The 26,455-nt window shown below is 43.6% G+C and overlaps 1 protein-coding gene across 1 annotated transcript in view; it reads right to left on the reverse strand.

Annotated features, from left to right (window-relative positions):
* The window catches only part of LOC122250322 (uncharacterized), a 396,537-nt gene extending 370,797 nt beyond the window's left edge, over positions 1 to 25,740 (reverse strand). The window contains exon 1 of the mRNA XM_043011697.2: positions 25,027 to 25,740. Coding sequence (XP_042867631.2) covers positions 25,027 to 25,056 — 30 coding nt within the window. The 5' untranslated portion in view covers positions 25,057 to 25,740. The remainder of the gene's footprint in view (positions 1 to 25,026) is intronic.
* Between the last annotated feature and the right edge of the window lie 715 nt (positions 25,741 to 26,455).

Here is a 26,455-nt window from a genome sequence, read left to right on the forward strand (position 1 = left end):
ACACACACACACACACACACACACACACACACATACACACACACACACATACATACACACACTAGACGTGACGATGTATGAGTGTATGAGTGAGTATGTTTGCTATGACTTGTGATATTGATCTAGAAACTATGATAATCATAGAGGATAATTAACTTTGATAATTACGATAATGATATTCAACTCTTGTGATTATAATAATGATCGTGACAGTAACACGACGAAAGTTACTTATTAATTATAACATAATGGAGCATTAATTAACAGGAAAACAATGAAATCAGTAATACATACAATGCGTGATGCGTAATGAGAATGACATTAGCAGCCAACTTATTTCATCACAGAAATAAGACGAAAATTCCTACAAAAGTATAACTACCAGAGTGATACCAGTGAAATAGAAGGAAATACAAAGATTAAATTAACTTTAATGTTATTGCGAACAACGCTAATAAAAGCAATAGCTACAACAATACTAATAAGAATAAGTCATTCAAGCGAAATAAACTAGTCACAAAAGCAGCGGGGGTGGAGCTTGAATTACCCCCTCCCCCCTTCCTCCCCTCTTGCTCCCTTCCCCTTCACCCCCTCCCTCTCCTCGCTTCTCTCTCTCTTCCCTCTTCCTCCATTCTCTGCCCCCCTAATCCCTCGCTTCACCTTTATCCTTTCTCCCCTTCCCCTCCTCTCCATCCCCCCCTTTTTCCTTTCCACCCTTCCCCCTTTCCCCTCTCCCCCTCCCTCTTCCTCCCCTTCCCCTCCTCTCCATCCCCCCTTTTTCCTTTTCCCCCTTACCCCCTCCCCCTTCTTCCCTTTCCCTCTACCCTTCCTCTCCCCCTCCCCTCCCCCACTCTCAACTCCTTAAATGTCTCAACACCGTCTTAAAGATGGAAGCCGTAGGAATAATGTCGTAATGACGTGAGAATCTAGAGACAGCCTCTTCATTCACGCTAATTCACCCTTAATCCCCCCACCCCCCTCCCTTATTCACCCTACCTTCCCCCTCCTCCCCTCCCCACTCCCTCCTTCCCTCCCTCCACCCCCTCGTTCAACCTCCTTCTCATGTACACTGCCTTAATTGCGTCTAGGCCTTGAGTTCTTTTTTTTTTTTTTTTTTTTTTTTTAATTTCTAGGTAATTTAGGGCGATTTCTTGGAAGAATGGGATGTGAAAAGAGGACGATGTGAGGTAATGAGGCACCAGGTGGGAGTTTTGTTCTTTGGTTTTGCGGAGAGAGTGGGTGAGAGTGAGAGGGAGGGAGGGAGAGAGAGAGAGAGAGAGAGAGAGAGAGAGAGAGAGAGAGAGAGAGAGAGAGAGAGAGAGAGAGAGAGAGAGAGAGAGAGAGAGAGAGAGAGAGAGAGAGAGAGAGAGAGAGAGAGAAGGAAAGAGAAAGAGACAGATAGAGGGAGAGAGAGAGAGAGTGAGATGGAGGGAGGGAGAGAGAGAGAGAGAGAAAGAGAGAGAGAGAAAGAGAGAGAGAGACAGAGAGAGAGAGGGAGATGGAGGCAAAGACGGAGAGACAGAGATAGATAGATAGATATGTACATTAGTGAGAGAAACAAACAAAGAGACAGAGACCCAGAAACAGAGACAGAAAGACAGAGACAGAAGGAGAGACAGAGAGTTAATCAGGAAGAGAATGGAGAGAAAATTAGCTAGATCGAGAGAGCGAGGGAGAAGATGAAGAAAGAGAAAAGCAGCGGTTATTAGGAACGAGTTAGAGACATAGATCTCGGCTCTCCAAGGGGGGTCGGCGAAGGAGGTGAAAGATTATTAAGCCAAAGAGACGGAGGAAAGGAGGGGGAGGGGGGAGGGAAGGAGGGAAGGAGGGAAAGGGAGGGGGAGGAATTGAGAGGAGGAGGGAGGAATTGAGAGGAGGGGGGAGAGGGGGAAGGTGAGGGTGGAGGAGGGGAGGAATTGAGAGGAGGGGGGGAAGGGGAGGAGGGGAGGGGAGGAGGGGAGGGGGAGGAAGGAGAAGAGGTGAGGGAGGGGAAGAAGGAGAGAAGAGGAGGGAGAGGAGAAAAAGGGAAGGGATGGCGAGGGAGGGAGATGAGGGAGGAGGGAAGGAGAAGGAGAGGGAGAGGAGGAAAAGAAAAAAAAAGAGTGAAGAAAGAGGAGTAATAAGAAGGAGGGGGATTAAAAAGGAGGTAGAAATAAAGGAAGAAGGATAGAAGGACGGTATGGGAAGGGAAGAGGTAGATATAAAAGAGGGGAGGGGAGGGGAGGGGGGGAATGGAACCCTTACAGGCGGCATCTTTTGGATCAGCGGGAGAGGAAGGGATGCTTTGATGAGATAATTGTGTGCGTGAATGTTGAGGGTGATAAGAAGGTGTTGGAGGAGGGAGGGAGGGAGGGAGGGAGGGAGAGAGAGAGAAGGAGGGAGGGAGGGAGAGAGAGGGAGGAAGGGTGGGAGGGAGAGAGGGAGGGAGGGAGAAAGAGAGAGAGGGAGGGAAAGAGGGAGGGAGGGAGGGAGGGAGAGAGAGGGAGGAAGGGTGGGAGAGAGAGAGAGAGAGAGAGAGAGAGAGAGAGAGAGAGAGAGACAGATAGATAGAGAGAGAGAGAAGGATAGAGAGAGGGAAAGTAAAAAAAAAAGATAAAGAGAGTGAGGGGCATAAAAAGACAGATCGATAGAGAGAGAGGCGACAGAAAGAATAGATAGGCAGATGGACAAAGAGACAGACAGTAATAGAAGAGATCTAGAGAGAAAGAGAAAGAGGAGGAGGAGGAGGAAGGTGAGATAGTAGAAGGTGGAAGGCAATTAGTTACAGATAAATTGTCAGAAAATAATGAGATGATTACTATCGAAGACTCAACCATGATGTGTTTTCTTTTCTTTTTTTTCTTTTCTAATTCCTTCTTACTTCTTCTTTGTCCATTACTTTATTTCCATCATCATCCTCTTCTCATGATGGTGGTGACACTATACCGATAAGAATATAAGTAAGAGAGATAATTACCAAAAATAAGGTAATGATAATAATAAAGATAATATATTTTTTTTCAACTCCAAATGCGAGGATGTACTTCCATGTTTTATTAAGAAACAGAGAGCGGTATAAACAGCAATAAATAAAAAAATAAAAAAAATCTCGAAAATGGGCGAGCACATTCCCCAAGAGTTTTGCAAATGACTTGATATCGACGGATTTTCGTGATTATGAGAAAGATAATTATGAATAATTAGCTCCTTAGGCCAGGTAATCACGATGAGGGTCGCAAATGATGTCGTCATCTGATTCGGGTTAATGATATCAATGCTGAGAATCGTAATCACGGGAAATACAATTAATACAAGTCGCTTTAATTGGACTGTTATATCTGTTGTCACCGCGATTATTATTCATATTCCTTTGGTCACGATTATTACCATTACGTTTGTATCTGATCGATATGTTTTCTTTTATATATTATCATTTTCTTTTATCTGTTGGTTTGTTTGTATTTGAGTTTGGTATTGATGTTATTAGGTTTGTATTTTTCTTATTGATAATCGTGGGTATTTGTTGCTTATCTATTGAGATTATATGTTTTTAATATTGTCACCATACTTATCATAATAGATTATGAAGACTTTCTCGATGATTGTTCTTTGTCATCACAATCTGATCATTATCAAAACCTAAATAAATTAATAGACAAAAAAACAAAAACAACAATAGATAGATGAATAAATAGATAAGTAGATATATAGGTAGACAAATAAGTTAATAGATAAAAAAAATCATAAAGTAGGTCACAGTCATTAACTGTCATCACTATCAGTCACAATCATCACCATCGTCGCCTGTCATCATCATTACCACCATTTTCTACCTACCCCCCTCCCCCTCCCCATCCCCCTCCCCTACCCCAACCCCCCGTCAAGTCACCACTTCCTTTTGACAATCTCAGGAAAAGACGAAGAAAAAAAAAAAAAATCTTACGTCAGGCACGAAGAACACTAAAAGGAAATGTTACACTTATTGTACATGCATTCACTCTGCTTTCGTGATTGCTTGCACGTGTCGAGTGATGATGATGATGTGCGTGGTGATGTCACTTAAGTGTGGGTGAGTGGAGTCTGTATCTATTCACTTTCAAAGCCGTGTATATATTGGGATACAATTTTTTTTGTGTGTGTGTATCGTTTTTGCTTTTGTTATCATTATTTATGTATTAATTATTATTGTTACTATTATCATTATCATCGTTATTATTACTGTTATTTCTATTATTGATATTTATATTATCATTATTGTTACTGTTATTATTGTTATTAATATTATCTTTATCATTAATATTATTGTTAATATCAATGTTATTACTACTACTGTTATCATGATTATCATCATCAATATCATCGTCATCATTATTGTCATTATCATTTATATAATCATAAGTATTTGTTTATTACGTATTTAAAAAGAGCTATTCATTTCCGCATATCATACTCCTATTTACATACCTGGAACCCCATTATCAATATTGACTAGCCAACGTCATATCCCCCCTCCCCCCCTCCCTTCCCTGTATCTATGATCACCTCACCCCCCTCCCCCCATCAAGCCATCCCCACCTTCAGACCCCTCCACGATCACCATATCACCCCCCCACCCACCTAGGAATCCCCCCCTCCTTGAGAACCCTCCCCCTACCCCCCCCTTCATGCTCCCTATACACTATCACCCTCGTTCCCTTATCCCCTACCCCATCCCCCAACCCCCCACCCCCAACTCTCTCTTACCGTCTCCCCTTCTCCCTTACTTTCTCTCTCCTACCCCATACACGTTTCTCCCCTACTACTACCCCTACCTCCCTCCCTCCTCTCCTCTCCTCCCCCCCCTCCATCCTACCCGTACCCTCCCCGATCCCTTTCGCCCCCCCCCCCCTCCTTCCTTCCGGCCGCAGCTGTTACGCCGTTAAGGCGACCGTAAACTACAAATTAATAGGCCTATCAGTCTGGTGTCTCATCAACTCTCTGGCCGCAAAAACTATCGATGTTTTACGACGTTGCGGCCGATAAGCGTTGTCAAGGTTGCGGCGCCCGGTATCGGTTCGCTATCTGGGGGAGGATGGGGGGGAGGGGGGAGGAGGGGGAGTCGAGATTGGTAACGCTTGTTTTCTTCTATGGGTTTATATATAAAAAAGGAAGAGGAAAAGGAAAGAAGGATATTAAAAGAAACACCCGAAGAATAAAAAAATAAAAAAATGTATTTATAAACTCTCTCTCTTTCTCTCCCTCTATTTCTCTCTCCATCCACCCTCCCATTTCTCTCTCTCATCGTCTCTATCTACCTTTTTTTTCTCTCTAATTTCATTATTGTTTTCTCTTTTTGGATCATACGATACCGGTGCGATCTTCCACGCTGATTGGACGGTGGCCAGCTGCGGGTCATACCAGAAGGAGACGAAAAGATAAGGAGATTGAGTGATTTATTATGCAACGTTCGAGCTTCGGTTCAATCACTTATCAGGGTCCGGTTACCCTTCGTACTTTCTTTATTCTTGGCTTCGTTCATTTTTCTGCGACTTTTGTTCGTATGTGTGTTTGGTTGGTTATTTGTTTTTGGTTTTATTTTATTTTTCTTTGCGCTTTTTGTTCGTTTTCTCTCTTTCTTTCTCTCCCTACCGTCTTTATCTCCCTCTGAATCTCACACACTCCGTCTTTTCTTCTCTTTCTCTTTTTCTCTCTCTCTCCCTTTCTCTTTCTCTCTCTCTCTCTCTCTCTCTCTCTCTCTCTCTTTCTCTCTCTCTCTCCCTCTCTCTCTCCCTCTCTCATTCTCACTCGCTCTCTATCTCTTTATCTCTGCATTGATCCATCTACCCACACATTTATCTATCTCTCTGACTTTCTTTGCAATATATCATTTGCAACTCCGCCTCTCTGCAGTTGCTTCAAGTTCTCCTTCATCCGTATTCTTTTGACCGTATTTTCTTCGCATTTTTTCCTCTCTTCTTCTTCCCTTTTATTTATCATCGCCTCTTCCTTTCTGACGCGGCATATATCATTAGAAAAAAAGAAGATAGAGGGCGAAAGAGAACCGGAGAGAAAGTGCGATGAAGAGGAGGAGGCAGGAAGAGAGAGAGAGGGGAAGAGAAAGAGAGACAGAGGGAGGGAGAAAGTAAGGCAGGAAGGGAGAGAGGGAGTATGAGAGAAAAAGGGAGAAAGATGGAGAGAGAAGAAAGAAGAGAAAGAAAAATAGAGAGAGAAAGAGAAAGAAAAAGAAAAAGAAAAAGATAAAGAGAAACAGGGAGAGAAAGAGAAAGAAAAAGAGAAAAAGAAAGAGAAAAAGGGAGAGAGATAGAGAGCTGCACCGCCCCAGAAAATACATTCATTTCTTCCGTCTGTTACAATCTGCAAACATTTCCGTTGCGTGGCTGCCCCGTAGATGAAGATTGGCAGGCTTAATCAAGGGAGCGGCGCCCCCGTGACCCTCAAAGCTTTTACGAGAATTAGGGGGATACACGAGCGAGAGGGGAGAGGGGAGAGGGGAGAGGGGAAGTGAGGGGGAAAGAGGGTGTGAATGGGCTCCCTAATTTTCACCCTTGCGTCATACTGGAGTTAATACGCGTTAAACCATTAATCGATATGTGAGGTTGCGGGACGGGTGGGGGTGGGGTCGGGGTGGGGTGGGGGAATGGGGGAGGGTGATAAGGGCATAAGGTACGTTAAGGGGGAAGTGGGAGGGGGTGATGAGAGGAAGGGAGGGGAGGGGAGGGGAAGGGGTAAGGAGGGGAGGAGAGAGGGAGGGGAAGGGAGGGGAAGACAGGGGAGGGAAGGGAGGGGAGGAGAAGAGGAGGGGAAGGGAGGAGGGGAAGTGGAATGGAGGGAGATGGTAAGGGTAAGAGAAGGGAGGTGGTGATGGGAGATTGAGGGTATGAGGGAGGTGGGGAAGGAGAGGGAGGAGGATATGGAGGAGAAAAAGGAGAAAGAGGAGAAGAAAGAGGAGATGGGGGAGGAGGAGGAGGAAGAGAAAGAGGAAAAGGAGGAGGAGAAAGAGAAGAAAGAGGAGATGGGGGAGGAGGAAGAGGAAGGGAGGAGGGTGAAGAGGAGGAGGCGGAGGAAGAGGAGGAGGAGGACGAAGAGGAGGAGGGGGAGGAGGAGGACGAAGAGGAGGAGGGGGAGGAGGAGGAGGAGGAGGAGGAGGAGGAGGAAGAACAGGAGGAGGAGAAGGGGGGAGGAGGAGAAGGGGGGTAAGGCAGCCTAGCACTTTCACCGAACCCTCACCTCCAGGTTGCAAAAGTTAGCCACTAATCAATAATTATTACAATAACGATTAGGCGCCGTGACAGGGCCTTGCTGTTGATCGCTCGCTGCGTCTATTGTCGACCGAGCCATAAATTACGCAGACGGTCAAAAGAAGAAAAGAAAAAGAAAAAAAAAAAGAGAAAAGAAAAGAATAAGAAGAAAAAAAACAAGAGAAGAGAAAAATGCTTCCTCGCCTTGTCAGTATCATTATATTTATTAAGGTCTCTAGTACACCACAACAATAATCGTATCTCACAAACAGTCTGACCAACCTTCGGAGAGTGTGAAGAGGGCGAAGAGTGTGTCTATAGGAAGAAGTCAAGGCGTCGGTTAGGTTGGTAAGCCTGCTGCCCCGCGAGTGCATTAGCATATAGATCGGCGAAATGATAATTAATAATCGGAATCGTAATAATTATTGGCCACAATCGGAACAAGGAGAAATAATAATTAACTAAAACACCCGATGGCTGATAGGGAGACCAGCTCATAACTTTGGCAAAGGATGAACGGAAGAGGGGAGGTAAGGGGGGTGGAGGGGAGGGGAGGGGAGGTGGGAGGGAGAGAGAGAGAGGGGGGGGGCTCTCCTACACCTTGTATAAATGAAAGAGAATTATTAATGTACTGGGTTTCAATTAGTGTTCAGGCATTCTTATTTGGGTTCAACCTTTTTTTTTTTTGTCTTTTTTTGTGTCTTTTGTCTGAAATGTATCCCTATTCATATGAACACATTTTGAATTAGTATTCATACTTGTACCCTCAATATCACTATACGTTTTATTACCTTTATGATTGATGAGGTAGGTTTCATAAGCTCCATACTATGTCCCTTTAATCGTATTTAAGATTTACATCGTACTAAAATAGCAATGGATAAAAACAAACAAACAAACACTGATATGTAAATATGTATGTACTTCCCCTCACACGCAAACACATAAACAAATAATTATACTCATTGTCCTTTACATATACTCATGCTCACACACGCAAACATAGATACATAACGTACTCAGGCCGAAGTAAATCTCTTACCCCCGCCCCCCCCCCCACCTCCGCCCTCTCCCCCCCCCCCCCGGCTGACCTATTCGCCCACCGGAAGCTCTCAGCCTGATTAGAGTCGTCGTCCTTATCGGCCCCTCACCTCTCCCCCCCCCCCTTTCTCCCTTCTCCCTTCTTCCCCCTCTTTTCCTCCGCTTCCTCCTTCTCCCCTTACCCCCCCCCTCCCCCCACATACCCCATCCTTCCCCTTCCTCTACCTCCGCCTCGGCTCCTAATTCGGGTTCATTTTTCTTTCTCATTTCGTCCTCTTTATCTAGCTTTCCCCCCCTTTCCCCCTCTCTCCCCTCTCCCCGCATGATAAGCGTTGAGGCAGCTGGCTTCTATCTCCCCTCTATAACTTCCCTTACCCCCCCCCCCTTTCCCCCAACCCCCATTCTCCTTCTCCCTCGCTCTACAGGGGTTTTCTACCTGATTGTAATAACTGAGTTGATGATTGTGGCGAGACAGAAGGGAAGATGGAAGTGTATGATACAGAGTGGGGGAAAGTGGGAGAAAAAAAAATAGATATATTACTAATGATCTGATTGTACATGGGTTAACAAACAGAAAAAAAAAATCTTAGAATTGATATTATCTATCTTATTATCTCTCTCTCTGTCTCTCTCTCTTTCTATCTTTCTTTCTCTCATTATGTTGCATCCCACCTGATTCCGTTTCTTTAAATATACATGACACGTAATGTCACTCCAACGTATATCCGTTTTTTTTTTCTTTCTTTCTTTTTCTTTTTCGCTTTTTTTTTTTTTTAATCTCTACGTGAGACCTGGCGAAGGAACCACATTCTCCGACTGTCCATCTGTCTGTCTCCGCCTGGTATCTATGTACCTCAACCCCACCGAAAAAAAAAAAAAAGAGAGAAAAAAAAAAAATGGTGACCACCCTTCGACCAGTCAGCCAAAAATACTTCTCTCTGTCACCCTCGAGGACTAACTAAGGCCCACGTCAGCTTACCCTCAAGTCTTACGGTTCTACGATTTACGACCGAAGGCTCTTCGGGTGAGGCTCCTACTGCCGATTGACTTCTGCTGATTAGACGTTTCGACGAAGACGCTCGGAAATGCAGTCGAAATGTCGGTGCGAAAGTTGGCGGCGAAAGGAGAATGTTTTCGGGTTGATGGCGTTACGTCGTTCGATAAGATGTCGAAGGAGACGAATGAGAGAGAGAGAGAGAGAGAGAGAAAGAGAGAGAGAGAGAGAGAGAGAGAGAGACAGAGAGAGACAGAGACAGAGAGAGACAGAGAGAGAGAGAGAGAGAGAGAGAGAGAGAGAGAGAGAAGGATACATATGTATATATATATTCATATATAGATAGATAGATAGATAAAACATAGATACAGAGAGAGAGAGAGAGAGAGAAAGAGAGTGAATGAGGGAGAGAACAAGATTACGAAAGAAAGCAATAGAAGAACAAGAACGAGCGAGTGAGAGAGAGACAAGAAAAAAAGAACAAAAAGAAAAAAAAAAACAAAAAAACAACAGCAACCACACACCCACGAAACCAGCGCATTTTAGCGACCGACCCCGTTTACCTTATCGTTAATCTCTCGAAGTTCCCGTGTTGTTTTACACCGGAATGTCTCAATTAATCAATCAACATCAATAAAATGTAGTTCAGGCGAACACACACACACACGTACGCACGAGAGTCGAAGAGTTAAAGAGAACATAGGTTTTTCGGAGCACAACCGCTCTCCGTCGCCGCCGCCGCTCTTCGGAATCTGTTAATGAGACTTCAAGGTCCTTATTTGGAACAGTTTGTCAACATTGCCGTGACTTTCTCCAGCGAGCGAGGCAAACGGGGGGGAAGGGGGGAAGGGGAGGAAGGGGGGAAGGGAGGGGGTGGAGGGGGAGAAGGGGGTACAATGAGGAATAAGTAAATAAGTCTCGAGTAGTCTTGCCTAATAGCGAAAGATACGACTTCGCACCTGCCTTTCGTTGAGGACTGATTTATAGCGAAAAGGTAGCGGGATCGAGGGTAGTCTCTTACGACTTTGATTAGCGTCGACTGGATTCCTGAAGCTAAAGTGAGCGGGGATTAACGGTCAAAAAAAGAGTCTTTGACGTAAAAAAAAAGAAAGAAAAAAACAGTCTTTGTTTGCTGTTGGAAATTATATTAATTGCCGTATCTCCTTTTGTTACCATTTTGTGTTATGCATAAGTGGTTTCTTTTATTTCATGACGTAGCGTACAATTTGATTATCATTATGATAACTGTTCTTATCATTTACCACTATCAGATTACCAAGTCCATTCATCACCACAATCATAAAACAATACCCTTACTATCATTACCGCCATTACCATTACTTACTCTTTTTTCTTACTCGTTACCTCCATTACTAGTAACCCAGAAGTAACCATTTCTCATTCACAAATGTCTTAGCAGTTTCGGCGTTGGCAATCCTGTCCCTGGGGTCTCACATTTCTCCTTCCCCGAAGCTATGTGTGGGGGCGACAGCGTTGCCACGTCGGATATTACCTCTTGGTTTGCGGAATTTTTCAAAGGAATTTGTCTTGCTGTTTCGAGTGGCTGGCGGTGTGTAATAACGTGGCTGGGAGGAGTGTTGCTGGGTTTATATGGTTGTTTTGATGGGATGAAATGTTTTTGGTTAGATATAATGCATTTAGGATGGTGCTTGGTGTATATATATGTAGGTGAATATTTTAGTAATTAAATGATTTTGTATATAAATACACAAAATACATATAGGTGTGTGCATATATATATGTGTGTGTGTATATATACGTATATATATATAGATTATATATATATATATATATATATATATACATATATAAATGCGCGTGCATCGACGTCAACCAAACAAATATGAAGAACAATGACAGAAAAGAAACAAAAAGCAATACTATTATCATACAATAAAAATACACAATAGATTCTGCTTGACTTAACTTGTTTAGGCTTGTTTTGACTTGACTTTTCTTGACTTGACTTGCCTTAATTCCATTTCACATCCTCAGACTCAAACTCAACCTGATTTGAACCATTTTGTCTCTGACCACCGCGAAGAGCAAACAAGCGCAACCAAAAATAGAAATAAAATACAAAAAGTACAACCAAAAAAAGGCTCAACCAAATAAGCTCCAGCAAAAAAAAGCTTATCCAAAATACCTCAACCCAAGAAAGTTCAATTAAAAAAAAACAATACCAAAAAGCTCAGCCAATAAAAAACAAACAAGCTCAGCCAATAAAACAACAATAAAAAAGCAAACAAGCTCGACCCCCCCCCCAAAAAAAAAAAAAAAAAAAAAAAAACTCAACCAAACCGAACGGTAATTCGGTGCGATTTTCCAACAGTTAACGAGCGGAAGATGCGGCGGTAATGAGGTCAGTTGTAACGAGCTTGTTCGGCCTAGACTTTCGGCCTGTGTGTTGCCATGGAAACGGCGTTATCAGTGTTATTATCACTGTTGTTGTTATTGTTGATTTTGCTATTATTTCGGTGCTTGATATTATTAGTAGAAACAATGCTTTATGGATGGAACTGTTATTTAGACGTCTATATATAATCGTATTATTCTTGATGTATATTCATTTAAATCTCCACTTTTCTCTCTCTCTCTCTCTCTCCCTTTCTCCCTCACCTCTCTCTCTCTCTCTCTCTCTCTCTCTCCCTCTCCCTCTCCCTCTCCCTCTCCCTCCCTCCCTCCTTCCCTCCCTTTCTCCCTCACCCTCTTCGTATTCTCCCACATACAAACACACGCATCCAAATATCCATACCCGAAACTAATGCGAGGGGGAAAAAAATTACACTTATAAATGCGGAAAAATAATTACACTTATAAAGAATGTATGTAGCGCTACCACTTAAGGAACCTAACTCATCCACTTACGTCACGGGCGGATGAATCGGTTGATGAAGAGCTGTAGAAGAACCTAAACTTGATGAATTTGTTAAATCAGCGCGACCCTGTAATAACAGCGGGCTCGGGTTATAATCACGGGTATAAGGCTTTGTAGATACATTAAAAGCGGGAGTTGATATCGGTAGCCAGGGAGATCCGACACTGATGGCGGTGATTGGTGTTAGTTTTGGAGTCGCGAATGGGTAATTGTGATTATAATGAATAGAGGGGAGGGGGGGATGGAAAACGGTTTGGGTTTTATTAGCTTGTTTGGCTGTGTTCGTTTCTGCTTGTCTGTCTGTGTGTTGGTCTCTCTCTCTCGTTCTCTCCCTCCCTCTTTTTCTCTATCTCTCTATCACACACATACTCTATCTCTCTTCCTTCCTCTATCACCCTCTCCCTCTCCTCTCTCTTCCTTCCTCCATCATCCTCTTCCTCTCCCCTCTCTTTCTTCCTCCATCAACCACTCCCTCTCCCCTCTTTCCCCCCCTCCCCCTTCTCTTTCTCCCCCTTCTCCCTCTCTTTCCCTCCCTCACCCCTCGTCCTCCCCTTTATTCACAATTCCCCGATGACTGACACCTTTCCTTTGTTCTCTGTACTAATTCAATCCAGCTGGAACCCCGTTCTCCCCCAACATCTCACACCGGGCCTTCCACCCCCTCTCTCTCCCCTCCCCCACCCCCTTGCCTTAACTTACGTCCCTTGCCCTCCCTGCACCCCCCCCCCTCCACCCTTCACCCTTACCCGCCGTTCCTTTAAAAAAATCGCCATCTGTTTGTAATCGTGTTGAACGCGTGTGAATGCGATCTTTTTTTTTTAAATCAATTTTATACTTACTTTTTTTATATTCATGTTTAAAAAGAGATGATTTTTTTTTCTTTTTTTTTCTTTTTTTCTTTTTTATTATTATTTTTTTTTACTCTTTCATGGCGATTTGAGCTACAGTGACGGCCATCTGAAGATTACCACAATACTTACACATGTTTGTCATTCTATCTATCATTATCATTATCTCTCTATCCAAGATTTATATTTTCTCCATTGGCCTTGGAGTTGCAACAAACAACGGATTCAGAACGTAAGAGAGAGAGAGAGAGAGAGAGAGAGAGAGAGAGAGAGAGAGAGAGAGAGAGAGAGAGAGAGAGAGAGAGAGAGAGATAGAAATAGAGAGCGAGAGACAGAGATAGATATATATAGAGAGAGATAGAGAGATAGATAGATAGACAGATAGATAGATAGAGATAGATAGATAGATAGATAGAGAGAGAGAGAGAGAGAGAGAGAGAGAGAGAGAGAGAGAGAGACAGAGACAAAGAGAGAGAAAAAAAAGAATGACGTTAATGATCTATCGAGACAACAAGATCGTGACGTCACAACACCGGACTACTGTAGCGTACGTGCTCTGGGAGAAGACTGAAAAAATAGCTTATCATCATTCAAACCGTATTGCGTAGCGTCACACCGCTCGGTTGTGTCGACTACCATCTTCCAGAACCTCGACCTACCGCAGAGATAGATTTATTTTTTCCAATAGCGAGAGAGAGGGAAAGAAGAGATAAAAAGAATGAATGAAATAAGAGGATATATATAAACTATGAGATATGTAACAACAGATGGCTTGGAGGATTAAGAGGTAGGCAGATAGATGCTCAACAGATAGAAATTTTAACGTTTAGCAGAGACATATCGAGGAGACATTTCATAAAAGATAAATAATATGAAAAAATAAAGACAGGAAGGTATGATACATACAGGCATATATTTTTTGTCTTAACATGTACAGATACAGACAAACATAAGCACTGAACAGATAACAACGTACAATAAACATATACAGACACACTCTAATCTCAACTCTCGCTTGCAACAAAGACACTCACCCAATACAAAAAAAAACAAAAACCGACACAATTGCAACAAAAACATAAACATACCACAGCCACCCACGCACGCAGCCTAAAATAACGCCGGGGTGTTCAACATTGCACACTGCAACCTCGCTCGTAACACGTATGAGTAGTTTCAATCTTTCTTGGGTCTGGATCCGGTGCGTTCGCGAGAAACCGAGGCACGTTCGCACAAGGAGACTGGAACGGGGTGGGAGTGGGGGGTGGGGTAGGGGGGTAGGTTAGGGGGGTGCAGGAGTTGGGGGGGGGGGGGGGACGCAAGCGGCAGATCTATATCACCTTCGTCAGCACGTGGTCTGGTCAAACCCGCGGTCGTGCTGTGTCCATGCTGTGATTATCTGTCGATTTCCTTCGGTACCGCACACTTCTTCGTGTTTGCTGTGCGTGTGTATGGAGGGGGGAGGGGGGGGTCTTTAGTGTGTGTGTGTGTGTAGGTAGGTATTTTATGATGTATGTGTATTTGTTTGTGTATGCTTTGTATGTTTGTGTGTAAATCGTTTACATTTCTATTATTCGTTTCTTGTGGTCTGATTATTTTTGTTATGATTCTATTTTTATCCTTACCGATATAATCATGATTGTCATCCTCTTTTTTCAAAAGACTCTCGTTTTTTTTCTACCATATATCAATTCCATATATATATATATATATATATATATATAGATATATATATATATAGATATATATATATATATATATATACATATATATATATATATATATATATATATGATATATATATATATAATACACACACACACACACATATATAAGAACCCAAAATATATATTTTTCCGCCGCGCAATTTCTTGAAATCGACGTTATGAGCGATCTTTGCTTTGCGGTTTCTCTCTTCTTTCACTCCGGCTCAACATGACGTAACTCTACGGTGATCGCAATCCAGCGACCTTCACGCTGCGTTCTCCATTGTTCGAGCTCTCCTTGTCATACCTTCCTCGCTTGCTCTATCATTTTTAAGTGTCATTGTCACTGGTGATGATCGCTCGCTTTTCTACCTGGGTGTGTTATTGTGTCCAAGGGTATGATTATTAGGTATGTTGTTAATTACGGGGATGTGTAAGCGAATGAGATTGATGCAGGTGGAATCATTTGCTCTCTGCTTAACAATGGTGGTGATTTTTTTTTAATTCCTATTTTCTTTTTTACTGGGTATTTTCTCGATTTTTTTCTATATATCTTTTTTTCGACAGGCTACACACACACACACACACACACACACACACACACACACACACACACACACACGGTCACACACGATCGTGGATCGGTATTTAAAGCAGCGTCGAAGTCTCTCACGCCGCCGCTCCGTTTACGTTCCTGGAAACGAACGAGGGCGGCCCGGCGAGGAGGGATGCCCTTTAACCAATAGTCCAGTCTTGTCACGACCCTGTTCCTTCCGCGCTAATTGGAGAAATTAATTACGAAGCCCTCTGACGGCCGGACTAGGCACTAGCTCATGGCCGAGTACAAATGGCGGAGCTCAAGCGTCTTCGGCGCTCGTAAAACCTCGTCAGGATCTCCTCGGTCGATTCTCCTGCAGGACGTTGACGGAGGTTGGAAGGCGCAGCGAGAGAGATTCATGGCGGCAGGTGTCGACATAAAGTGTCTCGCGCGGGTATTGAAGGGGGACCCCAGTAAAGACATTCCTTTTTTTTATCGTCGCCCCCATAGTACAGGATCAGAGGTCATTCTTGGTTCCATAAAGAAGAAAAGAAAAAAGAGAAGAAAAAGAAAAAATAAGAAAGAAAGGGAGAGAAAGGAGGATTAAGGGGGGAGGGGGGTAGAGGGGTAGAGGAGTAGGGAGGAAGTGACAGGCAGCAAAAGGAGTTGGGGAATGGGAGAAGGAGGGGGAGGGGGAAGGGTAGAGAGAGAGAGGGGGAGGAGGAGGGAAGAACTTCTCGAAGAGCAAATGGTTCGAAAGGTTCATGTCCCAGTTAGGTGTCAGGGAACTAATCTCATGAATACGTTTTCACCTGCACCATGATTTAAGGAAGGCCAAGAACCCGACCGCTCCAGTACAGTATCTTTCGCGGACGGACTCCCCGTCTCTCTCTCTCTCTCTCTTTATCTCTCTCTCTCTCTCTCTCTCTCTCTCTCTCTCTCTCTCTCTCTCTCGCATCTATGTAGCGGCAGCTGTTCAAAATGAATCTCCAAATGGCAAGCGATAAATCCCCTCCCCGGGAGAATCGTGTATCAGATATTCCCTGTGTTCAGCTCTCAGCTGTGTGAAGAAGGAGAACGAGAAGATGGAGAAGAAGAAGAAGAAGAAGAAGAAAAAAGAGTACGCCAGAAGTACATACTTAAGCCCCTGCAACCTACATCCTGTATGACCTGCAAGTGGTCATTCCTCCTTACTCCCTCTCCCTCACTCCCCCCTATCTCTCTCTCCTCCTACACCTACTCCTCACTCGACCACACATTCGCTCCCTCTTCCTCTTATTTTCCATTATCTATTATCTTTTTAATATTACTATTATTTTTCCGTTCACACCAACGTGAAATGTGTATTATAAACACCCTGTTTGTTTTCCTTATTCTCTTTCCTCTTCGATCCTCTTCAATGTGAATTTCTTAATCCTCCTTCTCTTTTTCGTCCTCCTCCTCCTCCTTCTCCTTTTCCTCCCCTTCGTCGTCCTCCTCCTCCTCTTCCTCTCCCACCACCACCACTTCCTTTCCCTCTTCCCCTTCCCCATCCTCCTCCTCCACCACCACCACCACCTCCTCCTCCTCCTCCACCACCACCACCTCCTCTTCCTCCTCCTCCACCTCCTCCACCTCCTCCTCCTCCTCCACCACTACCTCCTCCTCTTCCTCCCGCTGCAGCCCTCCCCTGGCCTCACGCAAGACGGCCTGCGCTCCCGGACAAGCGGTCAGAACGTGTTTTAGAATCCATCAGATCCTGACAGGAGAAAATGCTGTCGATCGTCCGCATAAAGAAGGGAACTTCTCCTTCTGCTTCGAAGACGATTGTGAGATGCAGACTAGTCGATCATTCCTATCTCTCCTTTCTTTTGATCTATTCTTCTCGTATAAGGAATGGAGGCAAGGTGGCCAGAGAACACTCATATACTTGTATGTATATATATATATATATATATATACATATATATATATATATATATATATATATATATATATATATATATATATATATATATATATATATATATGTATACGTATATGTATATGTATATATATATATATATATATATATATATATATATATATATATATATATATATATATATATATATATAAATTAATATACATCTGTATCTATATCTATTCATTTATCAGTATACATACACGAGGTTCATGTGCGTATGTAAGTATATGCGCCTCAACATCACATTTGTTGAAAGTATTGTGAAAGACAGCGATACACTTTCTCTTCGTATGTTTTCTTTCGTCTCTCTTTCCCTTTCTCTCTCTCTCTCTCTCTATCTCTTTATTTCTCTCTCTATCTCTTTATCTCTCTCTCTCTCTCTCTCTCTCTCTTTCTTAATGCGTGATAAATCAAACAGTTACACGGACAAGTTAACTTTCTCAAGAGAACAAATTCTCAGATGTTCACACGTCATGAAAATGACAGGTATTTGTCAGGCCTTCCATTCACCATCTCTCTCTCTCTCTCTCTCTCTCTCTCTCTCTCTCTCTCTCTCTCTCTCTCTCTCTCTCTCTCTCTCTCCCCCCCCTCTCTCTCTCTCTCTCTCCCTCTCTCTCTCTCATATCTTAAAATGGGATCTATGAACCATCTCTCCCACCCCTCTTTTTGTCAAGACACCTCCAACCCACTGTGTTTAGTGTAAATAACGATTACTGGCCCAACGACCATATAAACATTCACAGCCGATAATTTGCAGTATCGGGACGAAGAATTTTTATCACCCCCCCCCCCCCTGAAAAAAGTAAGAAAAAACCACAATGAATAATAATAAAAAAAACAGCAACATTAAAAACTCTCCTTAGACCCACCTATAATCAACCCATACGTTTCTTCACGTTATTTTTTTTGTTTCTTTTGGTTTATTTTTTTGCGGTTAACTTAATGCTATACTTCGCTGGCACCGTCGGGATTTACAAGTGAAATTTCACTGTTGGCTGCGCATAACGAGCCTCTTTTACGGGAGTTAGTTGTTAGCGTCGGTATTCGCATGGGTGACAAAATATGAGGGTCAGATTGATAGATATGAAAAGAAAAAAAAAGAAAGAAAAAAAATAGAAGAATAAGAAAAAAAATGTAATACTCACGAGAATATAGATAATTTTTAATTGTTTCTGTTTTGTTTCGGTTACTATAATTTTTTTTCTCATTGTTATATATCCATATATATCCACCCATCTACCCATCTATCTATCTATCTATCTAAATATACATCACCTTACTGATATTTATTCCATTCCAACAATACTCCACAACATATCAACTTGACGTTATCAATATCGTCATACAATCACCATTTCCCTCTGACGTATCAATGCTCCCTCGGATGAACGCGGCATCGAAGTCTCTCCTTCCATAAAGACATCACTGAGAATGACATCTCTGGAGGAGGAAGCACGTTCTCAGCGTCTCAAGTAGAGCATGCTAAACGCTCGGACGTCTTGTTTTGACGTCTAGACATCTCTCAGGCGACGTGTGAGAGCGTGGAAGGGGGGTGGCGTGACTGCACTGAGGGTGAGGGTGTGTGCTTTACGGAGAGAGAGGGAGAGGAGGGTGAGGGAGGGTGGGATGGAGGGTTGGGAGAGAGAAAGAGTGAAAGAGGGGGAGGGGGTGAGGGGGAGGTATATGGGTTTACTTTTTTTCGATTTTTTTTCCTGGGTGATCTTTCTTTCTTTCTTTTGGTGTCAGTCTGTCTGTTTGTCTGTCTTTCTTTATTGTTATCCACCTCTTTCGTCCGCATTACGAGCCAGAAAACAAGAAGAGGAGGAAGAGGAGGAAGAGGGGGATAGAGGGGAGGGAAGGGAGGGGAGAGGGGGGGAAAGGGAAGGGGGCCGGCGGAATCGCGACAAAGACAACGACAGCGAATCCGGAAGACCCCAATAGGCGAAGGCTGCAGGTTGACAATTAACCTGTCTTTGATGACATGAAACAGACTCCTAGGGTTAGACGACGACAGGGAAAAGCCCTACTTATATACACCCCCTCCCCTCCCCTCCCCCTCCACTGCTCTTCTTTCCCCTCCTCGCGTACTTACATATATCCCCCTCCCCTCCCCTCTTCGCATACTTACATATACATCCCCCTCCCCTCCCCTTTCCTCCCCTTCCCTCTCCTCCCCCTCCCCACCCACTCTCCCTCCCCTTCACCTCCCCTCCCCCCCACTCCCCCACGCCCACCTACTCCCCCACCCCCCCTTTAAAACCACCCGCCCTACATACGCTATCCTCCATCGAGTGCGCCCCTCCCTTTGAAATAGGCTTTCGTACTAAGGCCTATCGAAGGTGGCTGGCGGTTGAATGAATGCGGTTTGCGGATTGTTCCAGTTCTTTATTTTGCGGTTCTGGAGTTGGAATTTCGGTAACGGTGATATTAATGGTGATTATAATGATTATGATGGTGATAATGATATGGAATTGATAATGGATGATCGTGTTTATAACAATGATGGTTACAACACTGATAATGATAGTGATTATGGTGATACTAATGATTATAATGATTATAATAATACTAATAATGAAAATAATTGTAAAGATAGGAATAGTGAGGAAATTAACAACGATGATAATGATGATAAGTATCATCATTATGAATTCTAATATGATCATTATCATTATCTTTTATATTATTTTCATTTCACTATCATTAATTTTGTTATAAATATTGTCACAGTTATTGTTATCATAATCATTAGGATTGTCATGATTTTTAGCATCACTATTATTATAACGACCATCATTATCATTATTGCTATCACCATCGTCCTTATCACCATCACTATTTTTCTCATTATCAATATCATTACTATCATTTTCATTATCATAAATATTATTCTAGTGTGTTTTGTCAATGCGATGTGAACATAACCATGAAACTACTCGAAAGATATCAATACCATTTTGGAAGTTGTCTAAAAGCGACAACACAAATATAAATATATATGTATATGTATATATATATATATATATATATTCATTTATTTATTTATCGCTTCATAGTATTACCAAAACAACAATTCCAAACAAAATCGAAAAGACTAGAAAAAACGACATAAAAAGATGTTTAAAAAATTATACAAAATAAAGAAAAAAAAAGGACAAAGACGAAACAAAAATGAGCAACGAACCGGAATAAAGAAAAAATGACAAGAACGTAACATCAATCTAGAACAATAATTTATCGAATCGGCAAAGCGACGCTGTTCTTCACGAGCACGGGCGGCGCGTGTACGAATATCTGCGCCGTTTCTATCGAGTCAGAATCAACAGGCAATTGAATTCTTTATTGGACGAAAGAAGATATTATTGATAAATTATATATAAAAAAGATATGATGAAGTGTGAGATTACGAGTATCTTTTTTTTCAAAAATCGGACGAAGAAATAATATTTTGATATTTGCGGGAGAAAAAAATAAGATAAAATACTCTACCACAAGAAGCAATCAAATCAAAGGCGAAACCGTACAAACAAACGAATCGCAACAACAACCCAAAAAGCATAACCTAATTCAAAACCAAAACCTCGGCGCAGAAGCACAAGAAGCACAAGAAGCACCCGGAGTTTGAGAGTCCGCTAATGCGCCGGGCGCCGATAGGACCAGCGACCGCCCTCCGACCCCGTTACCTGCGTCCGGTCTCCAGTCTCCGCTCGCTCGCTTCCTCCTACTCGACTATCCCGCTGACCGCTAACCCTGCCCGGGAAAAGGATACAAAAAAATAGACCGCCTTAGGGATACAGTAGAGTACGTCCTTGCGTCATCCCTCGTCTATCCTTCCCCTTCTTCTCGCTCTCTCGCTCTCTTTCTCTCTCTCTCTCTCTCTCTCTCTCTCTCTCTCTCTCTTTCTCTCTCTCTCTCTCGCTCTCTCCCTCGCTCTGCTGCATCCATCAGGGATAGGTAAAGATAGCGCAGACCGCTAGGATAACGGGGACCCGCAGGTAACGGGTCCTACATGCTAAAAATATGTATATAACGGAGGCCAGCGTAGGAGTGACATTACGTGTCCTGTATTTCAAAATGCCCTGAATTTTAGAGGGATCAACTTTTTTTTTAAGAAGAGCGAGAAAGAGAGAGAGAGAGAGAGAGAGAGAGAGAGAGAGAGAGAGAGAGAGAGAGAGAGAGAGAGAGAGAGAGAGGGAGAGAGAGAGATAATGCAGAAATAATTACATACTCGACATACCCCTCTCCCCACACACCTCTCCGCCCATCCACGCACTATGCACAATCCACGCTCCTTTGATCTCCGCCCGATGTTCGTACCCGCGGGCGTCACCAGCATCTTGGTGAATCACTCATCTGCATAATCAGGTAGAGATGTCTCTCACCACCCCCACCCTCTCTCATCCCCTCCCCGACCTCTACCTCCTCCTCATCCCTCCTCTCCCCTTGTCCCTCCGAACATCCTCCTACTCTTGTCCCTACCCCCACCCCTCCTATCCCCCACCCCACCCTCTCTATCCCCGCAACCTAAGCTAACCGCAACAAAAAAAGAAAAAAAAATCCGAGACGTAAAAAAAACGTAAGGACAATCATGCTACATAATACACCGCGCGAGTCCAACTTATACTAACAAGTTTATCATTTCTAAACGTGATAGTCTTTTGTTATTTATCTATCTGTGTTTATATATATATCTTACTCTCGATCTAAACGTCGCTCGCGTCCATAAAGAGACGAATTCGTACCAATTTGCCCGGTGAAGTTTTGGTATGAAAATTGTGATAATGCTAAAGATTTTGTCCGCAGTTCCACTTTGTCAATGGCTTCGGTGTCATATCTTGAAACACGCAGCTCAATTTTTCTATTATCTTATATACATCTGCAATCTAGCGTCGAATGCAATTGCAAATACGACATTTTGCGGTTGGGAACTTTCACATATGGACATTCGGTTTTAGAAAAATTGTAGCTTTATGCAGTCGTTTAAATTGCTAATATACATCATCTTTAGACTTGCAAGCCGCCGTGAAACGAATTGGTAAACGATTAATTTTTCAGCTTAATGATTATTTCGTCTACGAGGAAGAGAATTCGATAGTGATAGTGATAGTGATATTTTCAACAAATGAAATCGAAATACGCAATATTGAATGATAAGGGATATGCATACATAGCAACAAAAGGAAAAGAAATTACGAAAGGAAGTCCACACAGTCTACAGAACACTAAAATTCTAACGCTGAACCTTTTGAAGACCAGGAGAGAACAACCAGCAGCTATCGAGAGAGCAGACAACCTCGTTTAGATTTCTTCCATTCACTCTTAAAACCGTCCCAGCTGTTCTAACCCTTTCTGTACCCTTCTTTGTGTTCCTACTTTTAGCCTCCTCCCTTCCCATCCCTTCTCTTATGGCTTCTAATTTTCTAAGACTCTACCCAACAGCTTTACTAACAGAGTGATGGTTCTAGTTAGATCGACCAGCTTGGAGCAGAAGGTTTGTGAAGCGCGACTGTGTACTTATAACTTTCCCTTTGTTGATAGTTTCCTCAGATTCCACGGACTTCAACACACTCCCTCCCTCCCTCCCTCCCTCCTTCCCTCCCTCTCACCTCCTCCTCCTCCTCCTCTCTTCTCCTCACCACTTACCTTCCTCTCCCCTCCCCCTCTCCCCCACCTAAGTCCGCACGAGCCGTTGCTTGCTGCTTGCCTTCGTCTGTCGTGTATCCGCGTATCTATTCTGTTCCTGCTCTTATTATAATATTTATCATTCCGCCCGCCGTTCTTTGACTGATTCTGTCGTGTCCGGTTTTTTTTTCTTTTCTTTTCTTTTCTTTTCTTCAACGAGTGGGTTGATAATGATCAAAATCGAGACCGCGTAATATTGAAATTATACAAAAAGGAAAAAGAAAAAAGAGAATTGATTAAGAAAGGAAGAGAGACAAAATACGAATGAACAATAACCATATTCGAATACAAAAAACAAAAACAAAAACGAAACGCTCTTAAAAAAAAAGACAAACGACAAGAAGAAAAAAAGAAAAAAATCTTCGACACTGTCATTCACGTTCTCAACACCCGCTACGCACCGGGGCTATATTTTCCGACACGAAATCGTCTTGTATCTCTCGCCTTTCGGTATCTCAAGAAAGTGTCGTCTGGAAAGAAAGCTAGTGAAATATATCTGATTTCCTCCGATGCTACTCCGAGAAAAGGGAATTTCGTTTAAGTCTATTTGGTTTTTATTATCATATATCTTCTTTTTTTTCATCTTTTATTTCTTCTTCTTTCTTTCTCGATTTTCACATATAGTCACATCGTATTAGCATATGGTTATTTCATCGTCGCAATAATTCGATAGTGATATTTTCAACTGAAATTCTTATATATTTCTCTTTCTCTCTCTCTCTCTCTCTCTCTCTCTCTCTCTCTCTCTCTCTCTCTCTCTCTCTCTCTCTCTCTCTCTCTCTCTCTCTCTCTCTCTCTCCGTTCTTTCCCTTCCGACCGTTAGCGCGTGCCCGAAGTCTGCGTTGCGTCGCCGTATCGTTTGTGAGTTAAATTACCATCTTATTCTCTATCAGAAGAAGGAGGAAGAACAAGAAAAAAGGAGGAGGAGGAGGAGGAGGAAGAAGAGGAAGAAGGAGGAGAAATAGAAAAAGAAGAAGAAGAAGAGGAAGGAGGAGAAGGAGACATACAGAAAGGAGAACAAGAATCAGGAGAAGAAAAGGAAGAAGGAGGAGAAGGAGGAAGAGGAGAAGGAGGAAGAGGAGAAGAAGAAGAAGATGAAGGAAAGACCGAGTTAGCAGCAGCAGTTAGCAGCAGAAGCAACAGCTGCAGTAGGAGCAGAAGCAGGAGGAGGTAGCAGAGGCAGCAACCGCTTGTGTCCTTTTAGAGGAAGCAGTTATATTAAGATATTGTCATATTAAAACCTTTTTTTATTATCGCCATTATTCATGAGCGAAAGAGTAAGGAACGCGTCTCTCTCTCTCTCTCTCTCTCTCTCTCTCTCTCTCTCTCTCTCTCTCTCTCTCTCTCTCTCTCTCTCTCTCTCTCTCTCTCTCTCTCTCTCTCTCTCTCCCTGCAATACCATCGCTTTTTTCCATTTTGTATTTTTTTTGTTTATATCTCCGATACTCTTTCGGCTTTCCTCTTTCTTCTTATTATTATTATTTATCGTCTTATTTCATCTTCCTTATCGCTCCATTTCGAGTCTCCTTCATCGCTAAACCGAAAGCGCAAGCGATCTCAGAATATCGCACTGTTAAAAAAAAAGAAAAGAAAAAAAAAAAGGATCCGAAAAAATTACCTGTAATTACGGAATATCAAACACACAGGTGAGACAGCAAGTGGGGGTGGGGGGGAGGGTAGGAGCGGGGGAGAGGGATAGCTATTAAGCCCTAATACCCTTTTTATACATGCGGCTTGAGGTTCGAGTTAATGTCCCTTTTTATACGATCGTCTTGGTTTGAGGCGAAACGAGAGCACAATCGAGCGTTAATAATCTACGGGATACGCACGCGGCGTTTGGGAGACGGTATGGAAATGAGTCGGAAAAAAAACATACTGTTTATCCGTCGAATCTGACAAAATACGGATAAATACACTATGACGAAAAAAATCTCTAGGCTATGATCTATCCGTTGATGTCTCTTACATTCATTAAAAAAATACATTACATTACAAACAAAAACGCAATTGAATACGCAACATGGCTAGAACATTGCATCATTGCACGCCATCGGAATCACCTACGGATCAGATCGCCCTCGGAAGGCCTCAAGTTCGAAGAAAAAAAAGTTGATAAAACCTACACTCGAAAAGACAAATCAGATTCCTCTACTTACGTCTTGGAAGTCGGAGATCTCAGTGCTCATCTTGGCGGTGTCGAGGAAGACTCAAGAGATAAAACTCCAAAGTGCAGACGACGAGGAGGACGTCGGAAAAAGGGGGGTAGGGGGGGGCACAGCACTGACACCACACGGCACTCACAAAGTCGCTCCTTAGCATCCACTATGGCGACAATAACGGAGACGAGTTGGCAAGTATAAAAGCCATTACGTTTTCCATCAAAATGCACACACTGATAATGGACAGATGTAACTTAGCACCGGGACATGGATCACATCACAGGCTGCTAGACACACAACAAAGGCAATACTCCACGTGTAAGGTAATCCTTGGCAATGGCACTGGTAGGCACACTATGTCAACGACGCTCAAATAGCCTTTGTTTTTTTTATATATCGAAAGGCAGAGGCGGGTGACACTCCTATGGCACTGTTTACATCTCTTGACACCGATCACCCGAACGTAAAATCCACCAGGAGGATCCAACACGACTGAAGCACGATCGGTAAATCCCAGAACACAAAACACCGACTTGGAGAACACGCGAGGGACACAGAAGCTCCTGCACGGGATGGCACTGCGGAGGCAAGGGGGTTCCTTGGTTGGTTTTCCAGGCGAGGCACTCCCGGGCTCTGGGGCACAGCGTGTGAGGAGCGCGCAGGGGAGGGTGTCTGGACCGTGGTAACTCGGTGCCGTGACTTTGCGCAGTGACGGGGGGGCTGGAGTGGGGACCCGCCCGCCTCCGATGGCCCTGTGTGCAGCGGGGTTGTCGAAGTCACCGCCGCTACAACCCTTGGGGACCTCAACGAGCCTGGCGGCGCTCTCGAGGGCCGTTTGCGCCCCTCGGCCTTTTAGAACAACTCCTCCAGTACCCCCGCATACCCTACAAAAGCCCCCTGAAACAAGAGAAATGGGCCAAAAATACAGATGGTACAAAGCAGCCGCCGACAACCGCAGTCCGCGTGGCCCGGCCCCCTCCCACGGCCCCGCCCACCCAGGTGAGCGCTGAGGCTAACGAGAACTGGAGCACCTGAGCGGCGGACACGCGCTCCTGCCCACAGTCCCGCTAGCGTCCGTACCCACACCGGAGCTCCGACGCCGCTACGGGTCCTTCCCCAGCGGCCAGAAGGATAGATCGTAGGCTGTTTCCGATCCCTCTCTGCTCCTGGAGTCAACCACCTGCCGAGATCATCCTTGCAGTCTCAGAGGATGTAGATGTAGAGCGGGAGGGTTGAAATCACCAGATCCCTCTTCTGTATGTTGTTCCTCCGAGTGGGTTACAGCGAACCATAAGGTAGAAATATGTCGATACCGCATAGACTTTCATCTTCGCCAACGCCAAATTGTGCTTCGACCACCGGAATGACAGACAGTCGACCCATAGACGAGCATTCCACTCGCCTTCCGTCAACCACATAGCCAACA

Source organism: Penaeus japonicus, unplaced genomic scaffold, assembly GCF_977035675.1.
Source record: "Penaeus japonicus unplaced genomic scaffold, GWHDUDI00000001_assembly GWHDUDI00000029, whole genome shotgun sequence".
Classification (NCBI taxonomy): domain Eukaryota; kingdom Metazoa; phylum Arthropoda; class Malacostraca; order Decapoda; family Penaeidae; genus Penaeus; species Penaeus japonicus.